Source organism: Ranitomeya variabilis, chromosome 7 (assembly GCF_051348905.1).
Source record: "Ranitomeya variabilis isolate aRanVar5 chromosome 7, aRanVar5.hap1, whole genome shotgun sequence".
In the NCBI taxonomy this organism is placed as follows: Eukaryota; Metazoa; Chordata; class Amphibia; order Anura; family Dendrobatidae; genus Ranitomeya; species Ranitomeya variabilis.
The window spans coordinates 7,062,359-7,073,352 of record NC_135238.1 but is presented as its reverse complement, the minus strand read 5'-3'; the positions used below and the strand labels follow the sequence as shown (position 1 = coordinate 7,073,352).

The 10,994-nt window shown below is 45.9% G+C and overlaps 1 protein-coding gene across 2 annotated transcripts; it reads right to left on the bottom strand.

The window, feature by feature from the left end:
* Positions 1-15: 15 nt before the first annotated feature.
* On the bottom strand, positions 16-9,418 carry LOC143785110 (uncharacterized). 2 transcript variants are annotated; one of them, XM_077273784.1, is made up of 6 exons: positions 9,010-9,418; positions 8,144-8,218; positions 4,876-4,941; positions 4,785-4,801; positions 3,672-3,927; positions 16-1,492 (listed from the first exon to the last, which is right to left on the bottom strand). In XM_077273784.1, exons 3-6 carry the CDS (start codon positions 4,892-4,894, stop codon positions 1,353-1,355), a joined length of 432 nt encoding a protein of 143 aa, XP_077129899.1. In that variant the 5' UTR covers positions 4,895-4,941; positions 8,144-8,218; positions 9,010-9,418; the 3' UTR covers positions 16-1,352. The 2 variants fall into 2 exon arrangements, with proteins under 2 accessions (XP_077129899.1, XP_077129898.1); XM_077273783.1 differs by lacking the exon at positions 9,010-9,418 and having other exon boundaries at positions 8,144-8,398.
* Between the last annotated feature and the right edge of the window lie 1,576 nt (positions 9,419-10,994).

The following is a 10,994-nucleotide window of genomic DNA, read 5'->3' as shown; positions in this document are numbered from 1 at the left end:
TACAAAACAGGAAACTTGTATCTTTTTATTTTTTATTTTCCATTGTTCAGAGACAAACCAGATCTAGCGCTAGTCTAATAAACCAAAACCTCTAATAATGTATTCAACTTATTACTGCTTCTTTCATGGATTTCGTGAAGCTCGCGATGACTTCGCTACGGGATCTTTTTGTACCCAACACTGATCCCTGCTGTATACAGGCAGAATAGCCTCATCACCTACAGAAGGATCCTGCCTGCTCTCCAGCACAGACATGATGCCTTGCTGTTCCATGCGGTGGATTGCCTGTTCAATCACTGACTGCAGCGCCTGCACCTGTGTCTAAACCAGACAACGACTGGCTCTGGGTTTTCATATGTGACTGGTCGTGGCGGTTTCCTAAGGTCATATTGGGCAGTGGTTAGAGATGAGCAAATCCGTATGATGTGTGTCACAATTGTGTTTAATTTGGATTATCATAGTCTGCATAAAAGCAGAGGCAAGGAATGCAGCGGCAGTTTTGTGCCGAGTCGTGATCGCGAGAAGACATCAGTCAGAAGAAGCAGATTGTGTGTGAGAGCACAGTAGTGAAGATTAGTGTGTTAGGAAAGATGAGGAGAGCGCGGACAGCGGTGATTGATCAGTGATTATAGTGCACTTGCTACATTTCAGTTACATTTTTTCATTGTTTATGCAGAAATAATCCAGCAATATTGCTGAAGTAAAAAAAAATATCAATGTAATTTAGAGACTGCTGGACAAAGTGTGCGCGTCACAAAAGTCTGAAGCGTGCGTGTCACCTGCTCATATATTAGTCTATTTTGACGTACATACGTGCCACACCAATACTGGTGAAAAAGGAATTGCTTATCACCACTTACCTAAAAAACCCGGCTTTTTACATGCTCACCCCCTGAGGCACAGCACCCTCCTGGATCATTTTTATAAAGTTTCTAAACCCCTCTTGGGGCAGAGTTATCAAACACGCTGTTGGTACCGGGCGCCGTCCGTTTACCCAGAGTCACATATGTGGAGGTCACTAAACGTGAAAGTGGTCAGGTGGGGGTGACGCACGTCTTTCCTGGGCACATGGAAGCCTGGCAGAATTTTAAATTTACGGTAAATCGATTCCCATTAAATCAATTTTTTTGAAAAATGTGGCGAAGCCGGAGAATTCCAAAATCACAAGATCCACTCGTCTAAATCGGAGATGGTTGACCATTGTTATAGATCTGTTTTATACAATGGCCGATATATGATGTTATAAAAGATATATTCTAATTAGTGTAATTCAACCTCCTAGGCTTCGGTTTGGGTACAAAGCCATTGTTTATCGTCCTTCCTTCGTAGATCTTTTCTTTATTTCTCCTCCGTTACTTCTTCTCATCTTCGGAGAACAGGAACACGTCGGCGGCCAGTGACCCGAGCTTGGGCTGATCCTTCAGGATCTCCTTCTTCCGCTCCTCGCTGCTGTCCATCAGGTCATCGATCACCACAATCACGTTCTTCTTCTCTGTATTTCGGGAACATAAGATTCTCTCGTTACAACAGAATTAATTATTATAAAAATGGTAAAAATATGAGAAATCGAATCAGGAAGGATAAGGCTACGTTCACATTTGCGGTCCTCGCCGCAGCGTCGGGCGCCGCAGCGGCGCCGCATGCATCATGCGCCCCTATATTTAACATGGGGGCGCATGCACATGCGGTGCACTTGCGTTTGGCGCCGCATGCGTCCCTGCGGCGCCCGCGTCGGGGCGCAGAGGACGCAGCAAGTTGCATTTTTGCTGCGTCCAAAATCAATGAAAAAAAGGACGCATGCGGCGCAAAACGCAGCGTTGTGCATGCGTTTTGCCGCGTTTTTGTTTGCGTTGTGCGCTGCGGCGCCGACGCTGCGGCGCACAACGCAAATGTGAACGTAGCCTTAGAGATTGGTGTGAAAATTACACCGAGAAGAACGAGGCGACACCAGGATCCGGACTCGGGTCTCCATGAATATGCTCCTGTATTAGACCAATCAGCAGGGGCCGAATCATTGACAGAAGTGATTAATATCTTAATCATAAAATATGGAAATCTATGATTCGCTCCAAAATTGGAGGATTACACGTCTGCTTACTGATAAGAGTATATAGTATACGAGTGTGTAATATAAGAGCAGCCCCCACATCCACTCCCCAGATGGGGTCTCTATATTATACTACCTCACAATGGAGGAAATAATACTGCAAGTCCAATATTGCCGCTACAGTGGGGGAAATAAGTATTGGATCAGTATTGGATTATGCGTCGCTTAATGTTAGTCTATGGGGAAAAAATGCATCCTGCAAGCACTTTTGCAGGATGCGTTCTTTCTGCCAAACGACGCATTGCGACGGATTGCAAAAAACGCTAGCGTGAAAGTAGCCTTAGAGTTCTGGCTCCTACAGACCAGTTAGACTCCTAATCACCTCGTTACCAGCATTACAGACAGCCTTCTTACATAGTCACCTTTATAAAAGACTCCTGTCCACAGACTCAATCAGTCAGACTCTGACCTCTACAACATGGGCAAAACCAAAGAGCTTTATAAGGATGTCAGGGACAAGATCGGTATAGTATGTAAGTCGTATACCGCTGGATCCGGCAAGTAGAGCCAAATCCCGATGGTGTGCTCATTAGACACGGTTCGGATACAGAAGGCTGCGGTGCCGGCCTCAACTGCACTCGGGTGTACAATCCTTTTAATAAATATGTGTGCACCAATATCAATGAGCAACAATATTGCCATTAATAGACAAATAATAGCGCCAGACAATAACCATATATTACCATTATATACCGTATAGTGATGATACTGATGACTGATCACAACCACTGGACTGGGGCTGATATCTCCACCATACAGTGACCTTATCATGGTAATATCAGTTCACATCAGGGCTCGGTTCAGATAAATCCAGTGGCGCGCATTGATCCTAGTTATTCACTTTCCCTTTTCTTCTCCATTCGGCCCAGACCGCCATGACCACTTCTCCCATCCATAACTCGGCCCTGCTTTTCCCTGATACTACAACCAGTGCCCTAGACAGTAACTTTGCCCCTCGGTGACCTGCACAGTAATTGTACCCTCCTTTTCTGCCCCACACAATCATTATGTGATTAATTTAGCGATTGATTTATTTTACCTAATTTAGAAGAACAAAAAGAAGTGAGAGGTCCGACTTACTCAGGGCCGGCTCCAGGTTTACTCAGGCCCACAGCCTGTCTTTCTTTTTGATTTTTCCTCCTCACTGCAGTCATTGTATCAGAGATTGTTTTTTTTTGTGATACAAATGTTTTTATCATCACCATTTTGATTTCTTTATGATCTTTTTTTTTAATTCAATTTATTAGGAGGCAACGTATCCACAAAACGATTCATTTTGGCGTCCACTGTATGGGGTGAATATTATGATATTTTATTAGTTTGACCACTTACGTACTATAACAAATAAATGATATTGGTTCCCCTGGGATACGTAAACCGGGGGTCACCTGATCGATTGTAATATTGAAGTGTAATATAAAACTACCAACCTTCTGTGGCTCGGAGTCATAGGTGTACAAATATGGCAGACACAGTAGCCTTCACTAGACCCCTTTCCAGTGCCCGATACCTCAGAGGTGTCAGTCAGTCCGTCCTCTACCACGGTCCCATCACTATCTCTTACCGAGCCTTGAGGACAGATATTCTAGCTCCTCGTCATAGAGAGAGTCTGTGACGTCCGTGAGATTGACTCGTCCTCTGTTCTGGCTATGATACAGGATCCCAAAGTCACACCTCGACACCTTGCTCGCGAACTCGGAGGACCCACTGTTGGTGATACAACAAAGCTGGACGCTCTTTACAAAGGACTCAGATTTCAGTCTTCTCTTCAACCATTCATATTCACTCTCTGCTGACCTCGAAAATATCCCCACTTTTACCTTGTGAAAATAAGATTATAAAAACCATTGTAACTGTATAGAAAGTCAATCACCGACTGCTTCTTATCGTCATGATGTCTCTGAATCGCTCTCTTAAAGATGTTAAAATGTCATGGTACATTTTTTTAAATGGGCTTAAGTCAGGAGTGGACATTACAAGGATCTGTACTGGGAGCAGTGGAAACCACAAGGATCTGTACTGGGAACAGAGGAGCCCACAAGAATCTGTACTGTGAGCGAATTAGACCACAAGGATCTCTATGGGATTTAGTTCTGAGCTCCAAATTCTAAAACTTATATAGAATAGCTGGAGAAGGATCAGGATTGGGCAACTAAGCCCCATGTACCAATGGAATGTGAGGTCTCTCATATAATGAACAGATTCTAACAAATTAAATTTGTCATATTAAAAAAATCAGCTCCTTCTCTCCTGTCTCCTCGCACCTGTCCACGCCGGTTCCTCCACCACCAGGTCTTCCTAACTGCTCCCTTTGACCTTCTTTGATTACAAATACTTTCAGGTCTTCTGTCCTCTCAGACAGCCACCAGGCCCCATGGAGTTACATAGGGCGTAACTCGTCTGACCTTAAGGACCTGCGTCATGTCTCACACAGTTGCACGGGACGTGATTTGTGGTACTCACAGGCATCCTAACCCACTTGACTGCTTGGGATTCCGCTACTGCCATAAGAGAAAATTGGAAGGCCAAGGCAGGGAGGACAAGATGGTCGGGTATCGGGAGGACCTATGTGAGGTCAGTACAAGGGTTTATTGTTCTCTAACCCCTCATTTCCATCCCGAATCAAAGTTAAAAACCCCAAAGTTCCCATTTGAAAATAATGAACTTCTCCACTTACCTTTTTGGGAGATTTCCCTAAAAAATAGAACAAAAGAAGATTTTAATAAGTTTAATATTGAGCTGGAGACAAAGTAAGAAAAGACAATTACTTCTCATCGTTTTTCGCATCTGACGCACTTTTTCTTCAAATGAAGTTTTTCCGTAACTATATTCACCTACAAGAAATAGAAACAAAAAGATAAAGACGAAAGTGAGGACTATCATGCAGGATGGAGGTGGATGATGGATCAGTCTGTTACTGGGGGAGAATGCGGACAAGACACGGACAGGACATGAGACAATATACAGAGAAGTCGAGGAGAAAACACGGACAGGACATGGATAAGACATGGGACAAGACACGGACAAGATGCGGACAGGACATGGGACAAGACACGGACAGGACACGGACAAGATGCGGACAGGACATGGGACAAGACACGGACAGGACACGGACAAGATGCGGACAGGACATGGACAAGACTCGGACAGGACACGGACAAGATGCGGACAAGGCATGGGACGTATCACTGACAACATACAAGTCGTCTCCTGTGCTCAGCAATGTAAGCAGCAGTCAGTCCTGCCATGCAGGAGTTGTTGGGGTGTGTGTAATTGTGTCTGTAGGATGATTTTCGGATGGGTCTTTGGAATTGTGTATGAATGTGATATAATTGTGCATGTGTTCGTATATCCAGACATTTTTGGCTACATACAGAACCAGTCAAAAGTCCTGACACCCCGGCTGCTGTAGTGGTTTTCCTTGCTCTTATTGGAATGTGCACACTGTAGATTCAGGCTGAAGCAGCAAAATTAAGAAGGAAGAAAGAAGTAAGGAAACATTTGGGACACAAATAGAATGTGTTTACATTCACTTGGAATAAATCACCAGAACTGGCACCATCAACGCACCCACCACACCATTACACCTCCCCTCCATGCTCCACACACCCTTCCACCTCACCATCAACATACCCGCCACACCATTACACCTCCCCTCCATGCTCCACGCACCCCTCCATCTAATCATCAGCATACCCGTCACACCATTACACCTCCCCTCCATGCTCCACGCACCCCTCCATCTAATCATCAGCATACCCGTCACACCATTACACCTCCCCTCCATGCTCCATACACCCCTCTATCTTACCATCAATGCACCTGCCACATTACACCTCCCCTCCATGCTCCACGCATCCCTCCATCTCACCATCAACACACCCATTACACCTCCCCTCCATGCTCCACTCACCCTTCCATTTCATCAACACACCCGCCACACCATTACACCTCCACTCCATGCTTCACACACCCCTCCATCTCACCATGGACATACCCGTCACACCATTACACCTCCCCTCCATGCACCCTATCATCGCACCATCAACAAATCCGTTACACTATTATTATTATTATTATTTCTATAGCACCATTGATTCCATGGTGCTGTACATGAGAATGGGTTACATACAAATTACAGATATCACTTACAGTAAACTAACAATGACAGACTGATACAGAGGGGAGAGGACCCTGCCCTTGCGGGCTTACATTCTACAGGATTATGGGGAAGGGGACAGAAGGTTGGGGGGTTGCAGTAGCTCCGGTGGTGTTGAGGTGGCCGTGTGGTCATTGCAGGTTGTAAGTTTCTTTGAAGAGGTGGGATTTCAGGTTCTGTCTGAAGGATCCAAATGTGGATAATCGCATGTGTTGGGGCCACACCAGTACACCTCCCGTCCACACACCCCTCCATCAAGACACCTGTCACATCATTACACCTCCCCTCTATACTTCACGCATTCTTCCATCTCACCACCAACGCACCCGCAACCCCATTACACCTCTCCATGCTCCACATACACCTCTCCATAAACACACCCATCACACCTCCCCTCCATGCACCTCTCCATCTTACCATCAACGCACCCATCACACCATTTCTGCATTGTACGAAGACATGGAGGTGGCTACTCAGAGCACAGAACAGATTTCCACTGATCCAATGTTCATTTCTTGTGTTGCTCGGTCCATACACATCTCTTCTTGTTTGCAGTCCATAGCAGTAACTTCTTTGCAGCAATTTGACCATAAAGTCTTTCTCACAGTCTCCTCTGTACGGTAGATGTTGTTACTTGATGTCTGCACATCATTTCTGAGGGCTGTTATCTGAGGTGAATGTCAATTTGCGCTTTTCTTTAGGCTGATAACTCTGATGAACTTATCCTCTGCAGCAGAGGTCATTCTTATCCTTCCTTTCCTTAAGTTGTCCCCAAGAGAGTTTGTTTAATCATAGCGATTAATGGTATTCATAACTGCACTTGCGGATACCTTCACAATTCTTGTAATTCTCCAGATTGACTGACCTTCATGTCTTACAGTGATGACGGACAGTGGTTTCTCTTAGTCGGGTGTTTCTTGCCATGTTCTGGCTTAGCACAGATGTGGAATAGTCTCAGCACTGGATGGAGCTGTGCACCGACGCCGCCTCTGCAAAACATCCCTGATGGTCACAAACTGATCATTGGATGCCATTCCAGGTGCCACCTGATGAAGCTGCTGGAGATAATGTCCAGGGAGTGTAACATTATCATCAGGAGGACAATCGGGAGGAACCTGAGGTGTAACGTACTCTGTCTGTTTCTTCAGTGTGGTCCGCTTGTTTCCATGTTTCTTCCTTCTTCGTCCTTGTTTCCATGTTTCTTCCTTCTTTGTCCTTGTTTCCATGTTTCTTCCTTCTTCGTCCTTGTTTCCATGTTTCTTCCTTCTTCGTCCTTGTTTCCATGTTTCTTCCTTCTTCGTCCTTGTTTCCATGTTTCTTCCTTCTTCGTCCTTGTTTCCATGTTTCTTCCTTCTTCGTCCTTGTTTCCATGTTTCTTCCTTCTTCGTCCTTGTTTCCATGTTTCTTCCTTCTTCGTCCTTGTTTCCATGTTTCTTCCTTCTTCGTCCTCGTTTCCATGTTTCTTCCTTCTTCGTCCTCGTTTCCATGTTTCTTCCTTCTTCGTCCTCGTTTCCATGTTTCTTCCTTCTTCGTCCTCGTTTCCATGTTTCTTCCTTCTTCGTCCTCGTTTCCATGTTTCTTCCTTCTTCGTCCTCGTTTCCATGTTTCTTCCTTCTTCGTCCTCGTTTCCATGTTTCTTCCTTCTTCGTCCTCGTTTCCATGTTTCTTCCTTCCCAGTTTGGTGCCTGTAATCTGAATCTACAATGTGCACATACTGTACGTGTACGTCGGCTTTTCTCCTATAATTATGTATCCGCGTATTTATGTCCCAACCACTGAGGTGTTACAGGCAGATCAGCTGTTATTAACCCTTAGTTTTCTTTGTACGTTTTGATCAGATCTGTTCTTTGTCTCACCTTCCCTCCATTATCACTTACCTTGTGCTGACTGTGGTGGCTCCGGGGACTCAGACCTCCTTTGTGGTGTCTTCTCCGATGGTGCAACTTGGTTTTCTGTGATGGACAGAGGTGTGAGTAGTGCAGGTTCATAGGTGCCTCCCCCCAAATACTGACTATGACCTAAGTTATAATAACATGTCAGAGAAGTATGCCCCTGTATACAGTGCCAGTCTCCCTCATAACAGTGCTCTGTATTTATATCGCAGACCTTCCTCAGTAAACAATGTCAGTGTCCTCCCCATAATCAGTGCTGGGACCTCTCATCCCATCGGAGTCCTCGTTTTTCTAGCAGCTTGTAGAGAACCTGTCCACCCTACTGATGTGACATTATGAAGGATACAAGGATTTACACAAGTCCAGGCGTCTGGAGTGGACAGATCCTCCTCCATCATTGTAACCATGACATATTCATCAACAGTGTAATGATCGCAGTTTGCTATCGGGTAGGGGGGGGTTTTACCATCAGTTCACCAAGTCCTGCTCATACAGCTGAGGTCTTGTCACAGTGTATCATTGAAGCACATACGTCTCTTCTGTGTGGACTTTGGTCCAATCGCTCTTACCTGATACATTGTGACGTCCATCAGCTGTGTGAGCGGGAACTGCCCCATTCATGGACGCCAAGCAGAGATCCTGAAAATGCTGAGAAACTTTAGATAAAAAGTCCCTTATAAAGCTGCCGGACTGTCCACGGTAGGCGATGGCGTGTTCTCGGCCATGGTCATTGGACCGGTGTAGGGGGATTTATCTCCGTCACTTGTGCATTTTTCCTGGGGTGTGCAGACATTTCTCCCGGGCGCCGTTCATTATTATGTTACATTGTCGCGGTGATTTTGGCTTCTTACCTGCCAGAGACCGATGCTTTCTGCAATAAAAGACAAGTAGATTAGAGCGAAGCACTGGACACGCGCTGGGCCCTTTATGTCTGACACGTGGCCCCAGCGGAGATTTATCATCAGTGTCACAGATGGAGCAATTAACGGGTGAATGAAGCTAGCGGGAATTCATGAAACTCGCCCTTAGTAAGTTATAAGGTTATGGTGGAGCCGGTGTGACCCCAGAGCAGCTCCAGGTGCAGCACACGGCCACGTCTACAGTGAGCCACGAAACAGAGACTCAGCCTCCCTGGATCCCGGAGGGAATGTCCACATTGTTACACCAGGTCATGAGTCACATCATGAAGGACTGGATAACGTTCAGGAGGAGGAGAGGTTTCCCCACCAGATGATGATTTACCCATCATCACCACAGGAATGTACTTACTGTTTTCTAACTCCTAGGAAAGGAAAGCAGCTGGGTGACTCCTTCCTGCCGAAAACACCAAAATAAATAACCATGAATATATCACCATTATTATCTGATCGCTCCTCATCAGAACCATCATCATCCTCACCATCACTTTCATATCACCATCTTTCTGATCTCCACTCTCATTGTCGTACTCCTCATTATTATCTGCATGCCGATTCTCATACTCTTCATATATTTCTCAGAACACAAGATTCCAGAAGAAAAAAGCTGAAGCAGAGCAACATTCATTCCCCTCCCCATTGTTTAATGCCCCTCATTGTGTCATGTACTGCCTCAATTGCGTCATGCCCCTCCCCATTGTTTAATGCCCTCTTCCATTGTTTAATGCCCCTTCTCCATTGTTTAATGCCCCCATTGTTCCAAACTCCTACCCATTGTTTTTTCCTCCTATTGTTCCCTGCCCTTCCTCCATTGTTCCACGCCCCTCCCCCACCACTGTTCCATGCTCCTCCCCCATTGTTTCCTGCCTCTTCCCATTGGTCGTACCGTTTCCCCACAATCCTCTGTGATCTGATGACGTTTGTGATGTTTCCGAGTTATACAGTAAATCAATAGTGTTGACGTCACTATTAGTGTTGACGTCATTGGGTTAGTGGTTGGATGCTGACTTAGGGTGTGGGTTAGTGGTTGGATGCTGACTTAGGGTGTGGGTTAGTGGTTGGATGCTGACTTAGGGTGTGGGTTAGTGGTTGGATGCTGACTTAGGGTGTGGGTTAGTGATTGGATGCTGACTTAGGGTGTGGGTTAGTGGTTGGATGCTGACTTAGGGTGTGGGTTAGTGGTTGGATGCTGACTTAGGGTGTGGGTTAGTGGTTGGATGCTGACTTAGGGTGTGGGTTAGTGGTTGGATGCTGACTTAGGGTGTGGGTTAGTGGTTGGATGCTGACTTAGGGTGTGGGTTAGTGGTTGGATGCTGACTTAGGGTGTGGGTTAGTGGTTGGATGCTGACTTAGGGTGTGGGTTAGTGGTTGGATGCTGACTTAGGGTGTGGGTTAGTGGTTGGATGCTGACTTAGGGTGTGGGTTAGTGGTTGGATGCTGACTTAGGGTGTGGGTTAGTGGTTGGATGCTGACTTAGGGTGTGGGTTAGTGGTTGGACGCTGACTTAGGGTGTGGGTTAGTGGTTGGACGCTGACTTAGGGTTTGGGTTAGTGGTTGGATGCTGACTTAGGGTGTGGGTTAGTGGTTGGACGCTGACTTAGGGTGTGGGTTAGTGGTTGGACGCTGACTTAGGGTTTGGGTTAGTGGTTGGATGCTGACTTAGGGTTTGGGTTAGTGGTCAGACACTGACTGAGGGTTTAGGTTAGTGGTCGGACACTGACTTAGGGTTTGAGTTAGTGATAAGACACTGACTTAGGGTTTGGGTTAGCGGTCGGACACTGACTTAGGGTTTGAGTTAGTGGTCGATATCCAAGAAGTATCGTTTCTATTTGCGGAGATTCACATGCTAAGCATGCAGAGATGAGGAGACTTAAAGCCACAATGCTCCTCTGGGAAATATGCAAATTGTCTCTTCAGAG

What these genes read in the sequence shown, in the direction of transcription:
- LOC143785110 (XM_077273784.1), bottom strand. An exon ending in ATATCTGTCCTCAAGGCTCG is followed by an intron (nt 1,493 to 3,671) that starts GTAAGAGATAGT and finishes CCCGAAATACAG; the next exon opens with AGAAGAAGAACGTGATTGTG.